Raw genomic sequence first — 17162 nt, forward strand, 5'->3', positions numbered from 1 at the left:
AAATCGCCTTAAAAATCCGGCTCCGAGGAGGGAAAAAGCAAAACCGGGCAGCGGGGGGGGGTGGGGTGGGGGTCCCCCCCGCCCCCTCTCCTCTCCTCCGCCGGGCTCCGGGAGTTTCCCCCCCGCTGCTGTTTTTCCAGCGGAAAAAAAATGCTGATTTTAACTTTTCCGCTCGTTTTTCCATCACCTCCCGAAAGGGCTTGGATGCCCCGAGCTCGGCTGAGCTACCCCAGCCCCGCTTTTGGGTTTATTTACCCCGCTCCTTTCCCACCAGGAATCCCCCTTCCCACCAGGAATCCCCCCCCCGCCCCCACGGGATCCCCTTTTCACCGCCAGATCGCGACATCGGGGACCACCGCCGCCTTTATTTAACCATCGTCCTTTTAAAATAACCCCCAAAAGCAGCCCCCAAGCCCTTGCGGGGCCGTCGCAGAGGTGGAAACGGGGTCCCCGGGGCCGTCAGCGAGCGCTTGGGGACCTGCCAAAGCCACGCTTGGCCTCAGCTGCCCCCGCACGAAAAAAATAATCCATTCGAAAAAAAAAAAATAACCAAACCCCTTTGCTTCCCTGGCCCCGGCGTGCGCAAAAACCTCCCCGGGCCGGATCCTGCCCTTTACAAACCCGCCTCGACGCCGCTGATTCGGTGCGCGGCGCCTTCCCCTGACGCAAAGCGGGGTTAATCAACAGCAGCGGCCGCCGCCGCCGGAGCGGGTGAATGATTCTCCAGGGGGAAGCGGAGGAGCATCCCGCGGCTCGGCGCTACCTCTGGACCGGGGTCGCGGGTTTGCTTCACGCCCGGCGGGATGGTAACGGAGCGTGGCCGGGAAAGGGGGGAAAAAAAAAAGAAAAAAAAGAAATAATCGGGTGCGCTCGGCCGTCTGTCCTTCCTGCCGTGGTTAATATTGGAGAGGCGGCGGGAGAGCAGCCAGCAAGCAGTAAATATTAATGACGGGTTATGGTGCAACCTCCCTCCAGGAACGCGTTACCCCACCGGCGTCGGTTTTTGATAAAAACCCATCTCGCTGCGGGGCGAGGGGCTGCAGCAGCGCAAAGTCCCGCTCACCTGGAGACGAAATGGAGATTTGAGTTCGGCTTTTTTCCCCCCCCGCCCCTGGCTTTCCGGAGCGAAATAGTTGTGGGAGCGCAAATTGGGTTGGGTGGGACTGGAGGAGAGGTCCTCACCCGGAAAAAAAGCGAAGGAGCAATAAATACGTGGCTCTGGTCCGTGACCGGAGAGGCAGGGGCTGGCGGGAGCGATAGGAAAACGGGGAGAAGGAAAAGGTTAGAACCCTAACCCTAAGCGATATCGACCCCACCTTCTCCTCGTTTCACACTCCCAGGGAGACAAACAACCCGTGAAAACAGTTTATTCCGCAGCCGAACGGCAAAATTCAAGCGCCTGCCTCTAACCCAGCCCCGCAGAGCCATCGGCTCCTTCGCTCCGACGCTCCCGGTCCGGCCGACCGCAAAACCGGAGCAAAACGGGAAAGGCGCAGCTTAAACCGGAGCGCGAGGAGCGGGAGAGCGAAGGCGCCGGCCTGGATGGAATCGAGGGACAGGCAGGAGCAGGCAGGAGCGGGCAGGGCCCTGCTCTCTACTTACAGTCACCCTTCCTCACAGATGCTTCCCCGAGCGAGCGCAGAGCGCGGCCAGGCCCCGGAGCGGCAGCTTCGCCGAGCGGCTCCGGTCCGCGGGGTCGCAGGACGAGACGAGGGACCGCAGCGCCCGGCTGTAGGCTGAGCGGGAAGGGGACACAGAAGCGGCGTTAAGAGCCGAGAGTTTCACTGCCGGCCCGAAACCGGGCTCCGCTTCAGCGTAAAAAGAGAGAGAAGAACTGGTTTTTAAGAAAAATCGACGCGCCTGGAGTTTTCCACGTGCTTCTGGCACGCTCCCGAGCGCGAAGCGGTGTGCGAGCCCAAGCAGAAAAGCCAGATTTTTTTTATAAAGCCCCAATTTCTCTTTTTTTCCCCCCCTAGAAGACGACAGCCCGGGACCGCGGAAACGTCTAGCCACGTTTGATTTCTCCCTGAATACTCCAGGCTCCAGGCTTCTCCTCTCCAGAAGCAGGAGGCTCCTACCTTTGTGGTTTTTGTAGAAGACGCAGTTGTTGGCGCAGGTATCCGGGTGGGAATCCCAGAAATCGGACCCGCAGGAGCACAGCGGGGGCAAGTCGATATTATATAGTTTTATCTTCTCCCTCATCTGGGCTCTTAGAGCTTCGACGTACCTGCGAGGGATAAAATATTCACCTTTGCCAGTAACACCCCGCTCGGCGGACGGATCGGGGATCCGGCCGTACCTCACGTACTCCTTATTTCGCTCCTGGTTTTCCTTAATTTTCTTCACTCTCTTCTCCTCCAGTTGAAGCTGGGCCAGGGTTTCACAAGCTCCCTCTCCTGGGGAGGGTTCTTGCTGGTCAGCCGGCTCCTGCATCCGCCGCTCTTCCGCCCGGCGCTGCTTCTCCTTCTTGCTCTTAATCCTGCAGGGAAAAACAGGCTTAGAGAAGGAGCTTCCCCATCCCGACCTCCATTCCCTGCCCGCCCCTGGTTGTAAAATCAGGACCTAGGCGCTGCCGCCGCCTCCTGCTTTCATCCAAACCACCCAGGGCGGGTGAAAGGAACTCCGCGCTAACAGCTTTAAACATAAAAGGGTCAAAAACGCTTTCCGAGCCTCCTTTCCTTCCCCCATACGGAAACACCAGCCTACGGGGAGCGTAACAGGGCTGTCGAAGAGCGCCGGCTCCAGCAGAGAAGCTCCAAGGATCCCACACCTCCTCCAAAAGACCCTTTAAGAAGCATTTTTCCCCATTTTTCCTCCGTCTCTCTCGCACCTACGCGGCATTCCAGCCCCTTTCGGCGCCATCCGGGGCGTCGAAGTCCCGCCGAACGCGCCGCGCGCTCCCTCGACAAGCGGCGATTCGGAAGCACAAAGGCTTTAAACCGAAGCACCTGCCATTTTATTCCCGCTGATGAGCACCAAATGCAATAACGTGTTACAGGCTGCTCGCTGCCAAAAAGGCATTAAAAAAAAAAATAAAAATATATATATATAACAAGGCTGGGTAAAAGCCAGGGGGAGAAAGCATCGAACGAGACATTTCGCATGTTACTGCATTTGGGGGGGTCAAATCTTTACATCAAGAAGGAAAGTGCCGAAGCCAAACTCCTCCGGTCAAGTTATAAACTCCCAAATGGTTTTGAAATGAAGTGGTAACAGAGCCATAACAAACCCACCGTAAATCTTCCGCTAGAGAAACTAAAGCCAAGGCCAACTTTAGGCTTGACGCCGAGTAATTACAAAACCAGCTCTGCAACCGGGGCGGGGGGGGAAAAAAAAAGAAGAAGAAGATGTCGCGCTAAGTAGGACGTTCCCTGGTGTCTCGCCAGCACTTGCAGGGCAAGAAAAGGTCTCCGAAGCTCCCAAGTTAAAAGTCGGGAATGTGGTTGGAGGAGCCTTTCTGTAGCCTGGCCATTTCTCTCCGAAAAGCGACCATGAAAATCCTGCCCTCGGGTGCCGGCGCTGCTCCCACGAAGCCTGCCCGCTGCCGAGCCGGCGTTAGAGATGGTCAGAGCTACGTCGTTTTATTTTAGAGCCAGGCAGAGATGAAAAATAATAATAAAAATAAAAATCTTTCCTACTTTGGTGTGAATTTGCAGAGCTCCTCCTTAATGAACCCCTTAAAAGGGGAGAAGACGATTAAACCACCAAAACAAGTACTGATAGCGAGTTTTCAACTCCGGAACAAACGCCAAGAAATCTTTTTTATTACACTATATACATTTATAGCTGTGAGGGTGAAGGGTCCGATATTAAAAAAATCCCCAGAGATAAGATCAGTTTAACAACAACGTGGCCTCACCGCAAAGTTTCTAAACAGGGATTGTAGCACAGGGAGCAGCTCCCGAGAGGCAGGGTTTAGCGAGCTGCGACTCTCCCAGCCCGATGTTTCGGCTCCCAACTCCTACCCGAGCTGCAACGAGGACTCGGAAAAGCAGACGGAGAAGCGCCAAGACCTCTGAAGGACTCGACGTGGCCCGAGGGTCTCTCTTGGGGGGGTTGGTTGAATGAATCCCACCCCAAGGTTAATAGATCGGGCGCTAAAATAAACCCAGGAGATAAGTCAGGCTTTACAACTGGCCTTCATTTCATACCAAGGGCGTTTCAGACCACGGGTGGTCTTCTCAAAGCCTCCGCGTCTTTTCCAAAATGGCGTTGCCCCGTTCGCACCGGACGAGCGGCCAAGAATTTAAAAAGGGACGAAGGAGGGGACCGGAGAGGCTGGCGCTCATCCGCACGTACTCACTCGGCGATTCTCTTCTGCCGCTCTTTCTGCCTCTGCTGTTCCTTCACTTGCTCTCGCTCGACGGTCATGAAGAGGCGCCGGTACCTCAGGTACTCGTTCTGACGCTGCGGGAGAGAAGAGGCACCTTTGAGAAGGACGGCCGGGATCGATATCGAGCGATATCAGCGCTCCGTTTGATTTCTGCAGGTCTCTCGGGATAGAAACCTCCCTCCTTCCCCAAGCCATCCTCAAACGTCTCCCAGCGCAGCTGCCCCAGGACTGAGAAGCCGGGGAGACGGCGGTCAGTGAGGAGAGGAGGTCCGAGACATCTCGGAGCATCAAAAAAGCTTTGTACCAGCATCCCTCGACTGAGCCTTCCTACGGATGGAAGCTCTGCCATGACAAATTCCTAAACTCTCGCTTTCCTGGGGGGGTAAAAGAGCCGGTTCCCACTTCAACCCAGCGCTACGAGGCCCAGCGTTTCGATCCAGCTGGGGACCGGCGGTTCTCTGCGGTTCGCTGGAAGCTCGTAGCTCGAAAAAAAACAAAGGTACAACACTGAGCTGGACCCGCTACGTGCAGGAGAACAACCGAGGCGGCAAAGTCGTCGCCGAGACAAATCCCAGGGCCCTGCGGGGAACAACTCCCGTACGGGTACCGAGTTTAATATCTGGGCTTCGGCTTAACCCCACGGATGCAGCAAGGGCAGGGAAACCTCCCGGCTAAAGCTCACACCAAGAGTCCTCCCGCCCGCGTGGGAATCGGTCGGTACGCGGCTCATTCGAGCTCCACGATGCCAGAAAGGTTAAGGCGTGGATTTTTTCCTCAACGCCAAGAGTTTTGGGCTGAGTTCGTCCCTCGCGGCCAGCGGAGAGCACCCCGCACAGCCGGAGATGGAGCAGGAGAGAAAGCTGGGTGGAAAAAATAGCAAACGCGTGCTGCAAAACCAGTTATCTCAGGGTGGATCCGAGCCAAGGAGATAAGAAGCACGGGGCAGAGGGAACCGGTGGGGGAAGGAACAGGCTGAGGGGCCCCAGCTGCTGTCACGCCATCTAGAAACCACAACGGGATTTTGGATCGGCTCGTTGGAAAAACGCACGTAAGGAACAAAAAAAACAAATGCCACCCCGATGCCTGTGAGGCGCCGATACGATAGAAACCTTTATATTCCCGGCCTTACACCCGAACGAGATAAAGCGGGTTTTGTTCTTTTCTTTTTTAAGCATTTTTGGCAGCTCCTCGCTCTCGCCACGCAACTACGGAAAGCGACACCGTTGTTTTCCCAGGCAAAACGGAGGAAGGCCGTTTCTCCTCCAACCCTTCGGCGTTATTCGGATCGGGGATTTTGCAGGAGGAGAGCCTAACGGTTGCGCTTACGGTCGCGACAGACCTTAATAAAAGAAGCCGGTAGGTTTGCCCGAGGCCTGAGACGCCATCAACGCTGACAAACTTCAAAACCCACCAGATGCTTCATACGTTACGGCTGCTCTCGAGGCTCCTTATCTGCGCTCGCAGCATCCCCTACGCTCAATACCTCTCAGTCCTGAAACGGAGACGAAACAATGAGGACTTGGCTCCGGCTCCGAACCTGTTTCTTGGTTTCCTCTCGGTCTACGCCAGCCCAGAGTAGGAGGGGAGCTCGGTGATCGGTGCGCAGCCTCTGGGGAGGCTCGGGCAAGCTGGAGTCCTTCACCGATCCGTCACAGAACTGGAAAAATAATGTTAGAGAGCAGCAGGAGCATCTTCAAAGTCAAGTTTCGCATCTTCCCTCAGCAAAACACGCCTCTACGCACGATCCCTGCAGTCCTCAACGGGGTGACCCGCCTATGAGCTGCGATTTTTTGGGGGGTAGAGGTTGGCTGTAGGCAGGAGAGAGGCGCGCGACATCTCCGTGCAGGAGCCTGAGCGCCAAAGCTTTGTCGAAACGCTTCTAAAGATCTCCTTGGAGGAGGTTTCTGGTTTAGTTTAAATCCGGATTCACACCTCGCCTCCCCCCATTTTCCTTCTGCCCTTTGCCAAGTGCCAGAAAACTAACAATAAGAAAAAAAAACAAAAGCCTCAGAGGGATCCAACAGCCAACGTCTCCCAAAACCTCAGCGTAACCCTCCGCCTTCTTCCCTCCCCGCACTATTTGTCAAGCTTTCTGCTCCTAGCCGGATTAATCCCCTGCCGAGGCTGCTAGAGCCATAAAGGATTTGCCAACTGCTCCAGGTAATCAGGGTGAAATTTTTAGGAGGTTTCCGGCTGATTTGATGCACCACCCGCAGCTCTTCCACCCCGCTGCCGCCTCTGAGCCGGGCGGCGGGAGCAGAGGCAGCCGCAGGTCCCGCCGGCCGCAGTTCGGTTAAGCGTACGGTGCGATTGCACGCTCAGTTTCAGATTTCCGCTGAGCGCCAGCCAACTTGGCATCACGAGGCAGGCACAAATAAAACCCCTTTTGAAGCCGCAGCTGGAAGATGAAAGCGGTGAAACAGAAGCCGCCAATCTCACTTAGCTTTGACGCTGCTCTCCAGCCTGTTTTGCCGACAGTAGGCTTAAGAGTTAACCAGGCCCGAGGGAGCAACTGCAACAGCAGCCTCTGCCGAAATAAACCCAAATCCCAACGATTCCAACCTCTTAAAACCGACTGGCCCGGCCCCGTACGAATCTTACTTTCTCAAATTCGATTTTGATGTAGAAGTCGTCGTCTTGCTCGGCTTGACGCGGGGCCATCCCCCGATCCTGCAGTTCAGCCGGAAGATCGTGATGTCCCGCTAGAAGCAGTTCCTCGCTCTCATCTTCTGCGGGCACCGGGGTTGTTTTGCAAGACTCCGGTTTCTGGAGGAGACGGGTGTAAATATGAAATTCAAACGCCCCTGCTTTGGCGCCGAGGGCAAATTCAACATCCTCGTGCGCGGGTTAGAAGTAGCTTTAACCCGAGGGCGCTTGTTCTGCGGAGTCGGTCGAGATCTGGCGAGCAGCAACACACCGCGTTCAAGCATCACCACGGGGCACGAGAGCCAGAAAAATCTGAATTTAGCAGGGTAACTCGTGAATACGTTCTCACCAACCGCAGAAACAGAGGGACAGACGCGCGCGGGGCGAAGGAAAGCCGAGGAAAAGACCTCTCCAGGCGCCGTTTCGCAACTGCGAGGAGTTGGGGGGGGGGGCGGGGATCTCCGCAGCGACACTCGAGCACGGCGCGTACTCCTTCAGATGGTAAGTGGGCAGGCTCCCCACCGGCAATTAACAATATTTTGAGAGGCAGCAGATTGTTTCCTACAAACTAAAAAAGCAAAATGCCAGAAGCAAGCTCGGAGCCAGGATTTTTATTTATTTTTTTTTTTCCCCTGCCTTGCTGTCCCTTCAGGAAAAGTAGGATTGCTGACTGAGGGAGAGGACGGAGAGCGGGTCAGGCCAGGGATCCTTTGAGATCTGAGCTCCCCTGAGATCCTGCTGCAATACAGGAAGGACGGGGGAGAGCCCGGAGTCAGACCGACCACGGAATTGTTTGATAGGCGTCGGAATTACTCTATCAACCCTGTTAAGAGAGAAACGCAACACAGGAGAGCTGCTTCGGTGAGGACGAGGGAATAGAGAGGAAGGGTTATTGCTTTGTAAGGTAGAAGGAAATGAAGCTGTGGGAAAAAAACCCCTCCAACTTTGGGGAACGATCAGTTGGGGAAAAGCATTTGGGTGCTGTCGTGCTGGGGACCTACAGCAGCTACCAAACCCTGAGGGCAAAGCGGCTGAAGGCTCGGTGAACAGGATCATCCGAAACACAGGGACGGGTCATTTCCACGCAATTACCATCTGCTTGGGAAAGCAGGGAAGAAGCTCTTTAAATGTTGCTGACCTGAAAAGAAATCTCTGGGAGAGCGGAAGAGCAACGATTTGGGGAACATGGGTTACCGATCGCAGGGAACGCAACTCTTTAGAGGGCAGAAAGGGGGAAAAAAAAAAAGAAAACTGCAGAAGACAGGACCGGAGGAGAAGTTGCAGTTCCTTTAAACTGAGCAAATGCAAAAGACAAGCAGCGCAAGGCAGCCCCGGCTAAGCCCCGAGCTCTTCTCGCGCCCGCGATCCATGCCAGCGCGGGGGAAGCGGAGCACGGGTCGGGTTACCGAAGGAATGGCGCAGGAGACAACACGAGCACGCGGGGATAAAAACCCAAACCGCGTGCCAGAAAGGCCAAAGCTTGAAGTAAACCAAGACAGATCAAGGTAACAAGTCAGGCTTTAGTAAGAGAGACTAAAGGACTTGCTACTCAAGAAGGAGAGCTGTCAGAGGACACCACGAGCAGCATTTTATGCTTCTGGGCATCGGCGTTCCCCCAAAGGCTTGCTCCGAGCTAATAGCAGCGGCAAGAAAAAACCTTGGATTATTATTGGGAAGGAAAAGTCGGGTTATTCCTAGAAGCTGAAGTTTTTAAGCAGGCAGGATCTGCCCTGGGTTTGCTGCCAGGAGGGGCAGAGAAGCTGCTAACAGCCCCCCCCCCGCCCCCGAAATCTGTGGAGGTCCAGGTTATCAGAAACCGGCTCCCTCTTTAAAGAAAGGAGGGGAAAAGGAAATACCGAAGAGAAGATGTTAGCCTCAGGAGTTTAACTGCCCCACTTTGGGAAAAACAAGAGTAAATCACCTTGCAAAGTGCCTGCAAGCTGCTAGAAAACAAGATAAGCAGCAACCAGCATAAATTTGTCAAGAGCGAGTCGTGTCCAGCAGGTCTGAATTTCTCCTACAATAGAAGAAAGAGGCCTCAGGCGAAGCGCGGCAGAAGAGGTCTCGGTTTTAGCTTAGCTTTTGACACGGCCTAATTCAAGAAATATCTGTTAGATTAAACTATTCTATGGGAGGCGCGATGCTGATTAAAAACATTACCCAGATTCAGTCTCAAGGAGTTCACTGCACAAAAAGAGAGTAAAACTATCCAGCTCTGCTTGATAAATTTCCTTCTCGGCTTGGATGACGAAAGAAAGAAGCATCTTGATGACATTTACCCACCCGACCAAGTTGCAGAACGGGCTAAAAACGCTTGGGTTCGAACCAAGGAAATCAGCTGGAATAGAGGGCACAAGGAAATTCAAGGAGGCCAAAAGCAAAGGGCAAGGCAGCGCGCTGCGGCAGCAATTACCACGGTGGTTAAGTCCACGGCAAAAGCTTGCGTCTGAGAGAAGGGAATAAGCCGCTGGCCTGCCTAGCTGTGAACACGGCAAACCTTTATACAGGGAGAGAAATTCAGATTAATATTCGAGCTTGTTTTCTCCTCTACTATCTTGGAGTAATAAAACAAAGTAATGCAATAAATCAATAAATTCTTCCCGGAATAAATTGCCTAGGGAAGCTGTTAAATCCTCCTCGCCAGAGGTTTGAAGAGAGCGTAGATTAACTGCAGCAAGGTTCAGGCGGGAGGACGGCCCGGGATCCCTCCCAGCCTTGTTTCTCACTGCTGCGGATGACTCGCCGCGGGACTCCCACGCATCCGCTGGCCATCGTCTGTAACCCTCTGGCTTCCGCGGGCAGCGACTGTATTATTGACGCGAGGCTTTAGTGCTGCTAATAGCCGAGTAATGAATCACCCCATCTCGCTGAGCAATCTGAAGGCACCGAGGACTGAAACAGAAGCTACGTGTCCTGTCCGAAACAGATAAGAGGTTTTCGAGCCTGTAATTATACTGTTTTTGTGACTCTTGTTCACGAAGCCGACTTCCTCGAACAGAAATCCACCAGCACAACGAGGAGGAAGAGCCGGACCATACCTCTAAAAGGTATTTTCTAGACAAACAGCCAGCCAAGATCTACTTCACCTTTGATGAACCCGAAAAAGAGATGGGAATGAAGAATTGCAAGACGGGCAGGAAACTGGCTCCGGAGGAGGCAGTAAGACGAAATACCAGGTTGGATTGCTGGCGGTGTTCTCCGGGATGGACAAAGTATGTCAGTTTAAGAAAGGTCTTGGCACAGAAAGGAGGATAATAGCTGTGAGACGAAGCTGCTCTGGAGAACTGGATTGACAAAAGCAGGCTGCAATTCAACAGAAGAAAAGGTGGGACACTCGGGACCGACATCTGTACGCGGCTGCTATGCACTGCTTCGAGGAACGCAGATGCGTGCCAACAATTCTCTATCAGGAGCCAGCTCTGGGTGAGGAAAACCCTCCAGATCTTTGCCACCCGCAGAAAATAAGGGACTGATGCAAGGGAAAGAGTTGTTGAGGTTTGTTGAAGAACTAAAAGGCACCTAAGGAGAGTGCTGATCATCACATTCCTCCCAGATACCCAGATCGCAATCTCAGCCTTTAAAAAATCTTTTTTGAATTCTTATTTCCTAGTTTCTCTCTCATTAATCTCTGCAAAGAGAGATGTTTCCACCCACTTCATCCTGCTGCCTTCTCTGAAAGGCAGAAAGAACAGCGGGACAGAGCCCTCGGGCCACCAAAATCCATGGAGAATGGCAAGCAAGAACAGCGGGACAGAGCCCTCGGGCCACCAAAATCCATGGAGAAGGCAAGCAAGAACAGAGGGACAGAGCCCTCAGGCCACCGAAATCCATGAGGAAGGCAGCAAGAACAGAGGGACAGAGCCCTCGGGCCACCGAAATCCACGGAGAAGGTAGCAAGAACAGAGGGACAGAGCCCTCAGGCCACTGAAATCCATGGGCTCATCCATGGTAGGCCACAAAAGCCCACTTCTGCTGGAAAAACTCACCGAACTATGCTTTGGATTTGCTAATTAGAGCCAGGCCTTCAACAGCGCGCAAGGCAACTCCTCTTACGCTACCCCAGGCACCCCGCGCTCACCTCTCGCCTCCAGACGCCGCCGGGGAGCTCGGGGGGACCCGCTCCTTGGTGCGCGGTTTTGCAGGATGCCAGCCTGCGTCGAACTTGCTTCACGGTTTTGCTAAGCTGCCGTTAAGAGGGAAGGTAAAGACAAGACAAAACAAGAGGTCACCAGCTCCTTTCCGTGAGGGCTACGCCAAGTTGAGCTCACAGAAGAGATCTCCTCACGTACCCCGCTCCAGCCAAAGTGCTTTTTCAAGGGAGCGTGACAAAACACGCAATGAGCTGCACAAATAAAAGGTAACCTGCGACCCAAGGTGTCTTTCAGAGCTGCCCCGATGCACTGAAACCCCGATCCCGGCAAGGTAAAGGACTTGGTGACAGCTCATCTGCTCCCAAATCACTTCACTGAGACACCAGAAGTCCCAGATCCCCGATTGTCCTGCAGCCAGAAGCGCTTCTCCACCCCAAGGGAAGCGCTGCTTCAGCTGGAGTAACTCCAGCTCCCAGGTGAATACCCACACTTCCCAAAATGCCAAATGCAGCATAAGCATCGCTATTTAAAAAAAAAAAAAACAAAACCAAGCTTAAAACAGTCCCTAAAGCAGGTTTTCCAAGATTTCGCAATCCTGGTCTGCAGGAGACAAGCTGCAATGAGGTGGCACCACCTAGTGCCACCTCTCCGCCACGACACAGCGACGACTCCCTGCCTGCCGAGGGAAAATTCCCTCTAGCTCCAAGCAGCGGGGCAAGCACAACCACGGCATCCTCCAGGAAGACTTCTGCTATCAGTTTTGAGGCTCTGATAAGAGCTACGGAGGATTAAAACAATACGTAGTAAAGCAGAGTGAAAACGTAAGCCGATGTTTCATTCGGTATTAAAAAAAGAAAACGAGGGATGCGTCATAAAAGAGGGTAGAAAGGTGAATATTGCGCGTCCTCTGTTTCAAACAACGAGCAACCAGCGCGACGAAGCAGGGGTGAAAAACCGCAGGAGGGGAACCGCTCACCTTGGCGGCTTGCTGCTGGAACGGCTCGCTTCGCATCCCTTGCCGCTGGGCCGGGACGGCGCGAGCGGCGGGACCGCAGATGGCGGGCGCGGGGTGGCTCCGAAAGAGGCACGTGTTCTTCCTGGGGGTCGAGCGCAGCGCCGAGTCCGAGTACTGCACGGCGAGGCAGCTCTCCCTCTCCGCCTGCCGGGAGACAGACCCCCGAGTTAAAAAGCCGCGGGTAAACCCCTCGTGGGAGCCGCTGGCTCGATTTGGCGGCGTTTCTCGGGGTGGACGTTTGCGCTCTCCGCGCTGAGAGGGGCACAAAGAGCCCTCGGGTTCTCAGGGGCTGAAGGCAGCCGCGGGATTTCAGTTTGGAGCTGCGGTGGCGGAGTTACGCGAGGACATCCCCGTTCAACCGTGCCTCCCGAGCCCTGGAAACAGCCCAAACGCCCCAGGGGTGGCCAAAACCCTTGACATTTCAGCGCGTTCCCTTCTCGCTCCACAGTCAGTTTCTGGCAAGTCTTCCTGGCAGTTTGTTTAAAAGTAGAAAGGATTAAATATGTTCACAGGATAATCGAAAACAAGCCCGCGGGGGAAATGGGAATGCGGAGAGAGCGCGAAAGTGTCGTTTGCGAACTCTCTGACTGCCCTGGAAAAGGGAGAGCAGAAATGAGCTGCTTTGTTTAAAACTCAACCAGGAGACATCCGCATCATTCGCAGCTCCGGCCTGGCTATTTTTTAACTCCATACGATTCCGCGCAGGGCGCCGGGACTCCGTTCTTCCGCTGCTCGAGCGAGCCAGCGACCTTTCTGCGGGGAGGGCAAAGGGCTCAAAGCACCTTCAGCGCCGGAGCGAGCCAAGGTGTCAGGCTGACCTCGCTTGAGGGGACAGCGTTTGCGGCCACGGGCTCTGCCGTGACCACGAGCTTCCTCATTTTTCCCTATTAACACCTTGACTTGAGGTCTAGTGGGGTTTTTTCCCCGATTTATACTGGTTTCCGAGGAGTTTCTCCTGCGAGGCAGGGACAGAGATGTGCTTACCGCTTCGTAGGACTTCTGCAGCTGCTGCTTTCTTCGCATCCTGACCTGCTGGTTCACCCGCTGCTTCACCTCTCCCTGGAAACGTCTCAGGCTGGCTGCCTTCTCCCGTTGCTGCTCCCTCAGCTCCTCCTCCACCCAAAACGCCGAAGCCTGCAAGAGGGGAAAGCAGGTTTTATGTGAGTTTCGCTACATCGCAGCGTTGCAGCAGCCTGTATTCCATCTTCCCTTCCCACGCCGGCACCTACGAGCCAGGCGAGCAGCACCCAGAGCAAACTTAGCGATGTCTTGTTTCAAAATCTGCGCAATAACAGCTCGGACAACGTCTACTGAATTATTTTGAGCTTGGATTGAATCTAGCGAGCCCGATACGCAGCGCGTGCACCTCCTTTAACTCTGCAACACGCACAGAAAGAAAAAAGAAGGTAGCCTCACGCAGCAACTCCCAGCTCGTGCGCTCGCAGAAGGATGCTCAAATATTCAAAGCCCGGATCCGAAAGGAACGGGCCGGCCTCCGATCCCATTAACGCTCTGCAAGGCTGGAAGCGTATCAGGGAAGCGGTTTCCAGAGCACAGCGCAGGCAGGGCTACCACTCTGAGACTGTTTTCACCATCTGACGTAAAAGATTAAAAGCAACAGCCTAAAATAATCAGGTTTTTTTTAAGGTTCTCACTTGAAGTCACGTCAAGGAATTCTGCTGACGCAGAATTTACAGAAAACCGGGATCGCTCTCTTTGCTGTCACCGCAGCACGGCCTAAAGCAAGAAAAAGCAGTGAAGGGACGGAGGAAAGGGGCGAGTCTGAAAAGCAACTCGGTAAATGCCGGGTCGGATGCTCCCTACATCCCGCTGACCGCCGGGAACGCTACCAGCAGCGAAGCAAGGTCAGCACAACCAAACGGAGCACGGCGACGGGGAGAAACCGGCACCGTTAACGGTGAAACCGAGCCAGAGCCACACGAAACGGTGCCATCGACAGCTGGCTCCACTCCCTGTTGGCAACCTCATTAGCAATTCCGATGCAGCAGGCATTAATATATATTTTTTAATACGATCCGCTGGCGTATAGAAGTATATTAAATAAGCTCCAATAACCCTGTGCGCCTTCCTCCGCACCTGAAAGCTCCGGGAGGGAGGACCGGGAGCACCCAGGCCCCCCAAAGCGGTGGGGAAGAGTTCGGCTCCCCCAGAAGTTTCACGGTGCCGAGGAGGAAGTTATACGGCATATGGAGATGATTCATTTCCATATATTATCTCAAGCTTTCAGGATTTAAATTACAATATGGAAATAAATCATCTCAGAAGGGCAGGAGCTTCTGTAACATTTAGACATTAATTACAGGGGACTGAACTCATCATCCTATATTTAATGCACTTTTAGTCCTCTTATAATAACCCTCAAAGCAGAAATCCCTGAGATAAGCATCGATAAAGATTCCTTAAGTGTTTCTAATGGGGTACAGCGGAGATTGGCTCCAGACCCTGAAACATTCGACTTATTTATTTTTTAAATCAGCAACGCGGAATAAAATCTCGGCTCACCGACATCCTTTACAGACGAACGGGAAGGCGAAGAGCAGCATCGATACGGCGGGGGGAGGACGACACCGCTCAGCCGGCTACGGCACGGGCACCTCACGCGCAAAGCTACGGCGCGGAGTTCAAAACCCGGCGTTGAGAAACCAAGGAGGACCCGGGAACAGCGAGCAAAAAATTCACGCGGCGGGGGCACAAACCTGCTAAGTTTTAGCTGCGCCACCTGCGCTGGAAGGCAGCTTCTAGCAACATGCTGAAAATCCGTACATTTAGACATCTATCTGAAAATCTATACGTTTATCTAATTTAAGCTAAAATTAAAAGTGCAGAGTGCACAGTACAGATAATTAAGTCATAAACGGCAGCTGATTAGAGCCTTGGCTGCATTCCCCCCCCCCGACCGATTTGTAAAACCGGTTCATTTCTCCTAAAAAAAAAAAAAAACGCAGCCTGAGGGGAATCGACTCAGTGCAAACGGGACGCCAGGCTACGTGGACGCCACGGTGGCTTTCGACCCTACCAAAAACCATGAAAATAAATTATTCTTTTTAGGAGCGGCGTTCCCGGCTGCCTTCAAACGGAGATAAAGCTCGTTTTCGCCTCCGATTGCCCCCGCGGGGTTCACTGGCGGAACCGGGGGGGGTTGGCAATATCCCTGGCAAGAGCCGGGGGGCCGGGACCCCCGCGGCAGCACTCACGAAGGCCAGGCTCTCCTCCGGCTCCCCCGGGCCGCTCTCCACCCAGACGCCCACAGGGGCCACGCTCTGGTTCCTCTCGGCCAGCGCCCGCCAGCTCCGCGGCGGGGGTCTCGCCTGACGTCCCCCTGCGCGCTCCCCAGCCCCCCGGCCTCGCTCCTTGGAGGGCGGCAGCATCCCGGCACCGCGGCGGGTTCGGCCCTGGGGAAGGGGCGGAGGAGGTGAGCGGGGGCACCCCCAGCCCCAAGCTGCTCCCCCCACGCCACCGTACCCCCCCGCTTGCCCAGGGCACCCCACAGTAGCCCAGCAGCCCCCCCCTCCACCTCCCCATGCTGGGGACCCCCAACCCCTGCATCCCCCCTCCCTTCAACCCTCGGGCCCCCCTCCCCTCACAGACCCCCCCAACCCCCACACCTCCCCCCAACCCCTGCATTCCCCTCCCCTCAGCCCTTGGCCCCCCCTCCCCTCATGGGCCCCCCCAAACCCCGCACCCCCCTCCCCTTGCCCCAAGCCCCCCCCCCCAACCCCTGCATCCCCCTCTCCTCACCCCTTGACACCCCCCAACCCCTGCACCCCCCTCCCCTCATGGGCCCCCCAACCCCCGCACCCCCCTCCCCTTGCCCCATGCCCCCCCCAACCCCTTCACCCCCTCCCCTCAACCCTCGCCCCCCCCCCATGGGCCCCCCCAACCCCCTCCCCTCAACCCCAGGGGACCCTCGACCCTCCCCAACCCCCGCACCCCTCTCCCCTTGCCCCCACGACCCCCCCCAATCCCTGCAGCCCCCTCCCCTCAATCCTCGGGCCCCCGCACCCCCCCATCCCCTCACACCCCAGCCTCCCCCCAACCCCCTCTCCGCACCCTCCGGGCTCCCCCAACCCCCTCCCCGCACCCCCTGACCCCCCGAGCCCCCCAAAACCCCCTGCCCCCCCCAGGCCCCACCAACCGCCACTTCCGCCTCAACCGCCGCTTTGAATCCCGGCGCCACTTCCGCCGGCCGGACCCCGCCCACTTTCCCCCGCCCACTTCTGGCCACGCCCCCCCACACGCCTGCCCCACGCCCCCTCCCCACATGGTCCCGGGACCGCGGGTTCGCGTCCCGCCGCCGCCGACAAGGGGGGGGGGGGTGTGACTGCTCTGCGTCCCCCCGAAACACCCTGAAATCCCCCCCAAAATATCCCCACAGCGTCCCCCATAGCACCCCGACCCCCCCAAAACTATCTTATCTCCCCACAGCGTCCCCCCCCACAGCACCTCCCTATGGCATCACCCCAAAGCATCTCCCCCACCCCTATAGTACCCTATAGTGAAGGGGGGCCCCTTGAGACCCCCCAAAAAGCCCCTCAAAGCACCATAGCACCCCCCAAATCCCCCCTTATAGCATCCTCCCCAAAAATCCCCCCAAAACCTCCCCGTAGCACCCCAATAACCCCCCCCTCAAAGCATCCCCCTCCCGCCGGGATGCTCAGAGGCCTCGACCCCTTTTCGGGGGGGGTCTCACTGGGGTGATGAGCTTGGCAGGTCTCAGAGGGGGGGTGGGAAGCGACTCCGGGCATCCAGCCCCGCATCCCCGCTGCCCTATTCAGCGACGCCCCGGGAACCGGCGCTAATTGGCACCGGAGCTGGAACGAAGCCTGGATGCGACCTCGGCCTTCTTTTTAAAGCCTGGGAAGAGGGAAAAAAAAAAGGGGGGGGGGGATCCATTGGGAAGGGGTTCCACCTTCGCAAAATGGCCCCCCCAAAAAAATCCCAACTTCTCGGGATGCTCAGAGCCCTAAATCCCATGGGATTGTCCGCGGAGGGGACGGCAAACCTTAGCCGGGCTGGATGGGGTGATGCCCCCGCCCTCGAGCACCTCCCCAGGATG

The 17162-nt window shown here is 55.7% G+C and overlaps 1 protein-coding gene across 5 annotated transcripts; it reads right to left on the bottom strand.

Annotated features, from left to right (window-relative positions):
- Nucleotides 1–347: 347 nt before the first annotated feature.
- On the bottom strand, nucleotides 348–16272 carry CCDC15 (coiled-coil domain containing 15). 5 transcript variants are annotated; one of them, XM_087763326.1, is made up of 14 exons: nucleotides 16242–16272; nucleotides 15301–15498; nucleotides 13070–13219; nucleotides 12047–12229; nucleotides 11058–11162; nucleotides 7329–7547; nucleotides 6935–7099; nucleotides 5871–5990; nucleotides 4304–4407; nucleotides 2300–2479; nucleotides 2079–2227; nucleotides 1603–1736; nucleotides 1183–1244; nucleotides 348–1063 (listed from the first exon to the last, which is right to left on the bottom strand). In XM_087763326.1, the coding sequence occupies exons 2-12, from the start codon at nucleotides 15472–15474 to the stop codon at nucleotides 1615–1617; spliced, it is 1671 nt and encodes a 556-aa protein (XP_087619452.1). In that variant the 5' UTR covers nucleotides 15475–15498; nucleotides 16242–16272; the 3' UTR covers nucleotides 348–1063; nucleotides 1183–1244; nucleotides 1603–1614. The 5 variants fall into 5 exon arrangements, with proteins under 5 accessions (XP_087619452.1, XP_087619455.1, XP_087619456.1 ...); XM_087763329.1 differs by lacking the exon at nucleotides 16242–16272 and adding an exon at nucleotides 14609–14713 and having other exon boundaries at nucleotides 15301–15316; XM_087763330.1 differs by lacking the exon at nucleotides 7329–7547.
- Between the last annotated feature and the right edge of the window lie 890 nt (nucleotides 16273–17162).

The sequence above is a fragment of the Nipponia nippon genome, unplaced genomic scaffold (genome assembly GCF_047370975.1).
Source record: "Nipponia nippon isolate SJK-2023a ecotype South Korea unplaced genomic scaffold, ASM4737097v1 scaffold_28, whole genome shotgun sequence".
Classification (NCBI taxonomy): Eukaryota; Metazoa; Chordata; class Aves; order Pelecaniformes; family Threskiornithidae; genus Nipponia; species Nipponia nippon.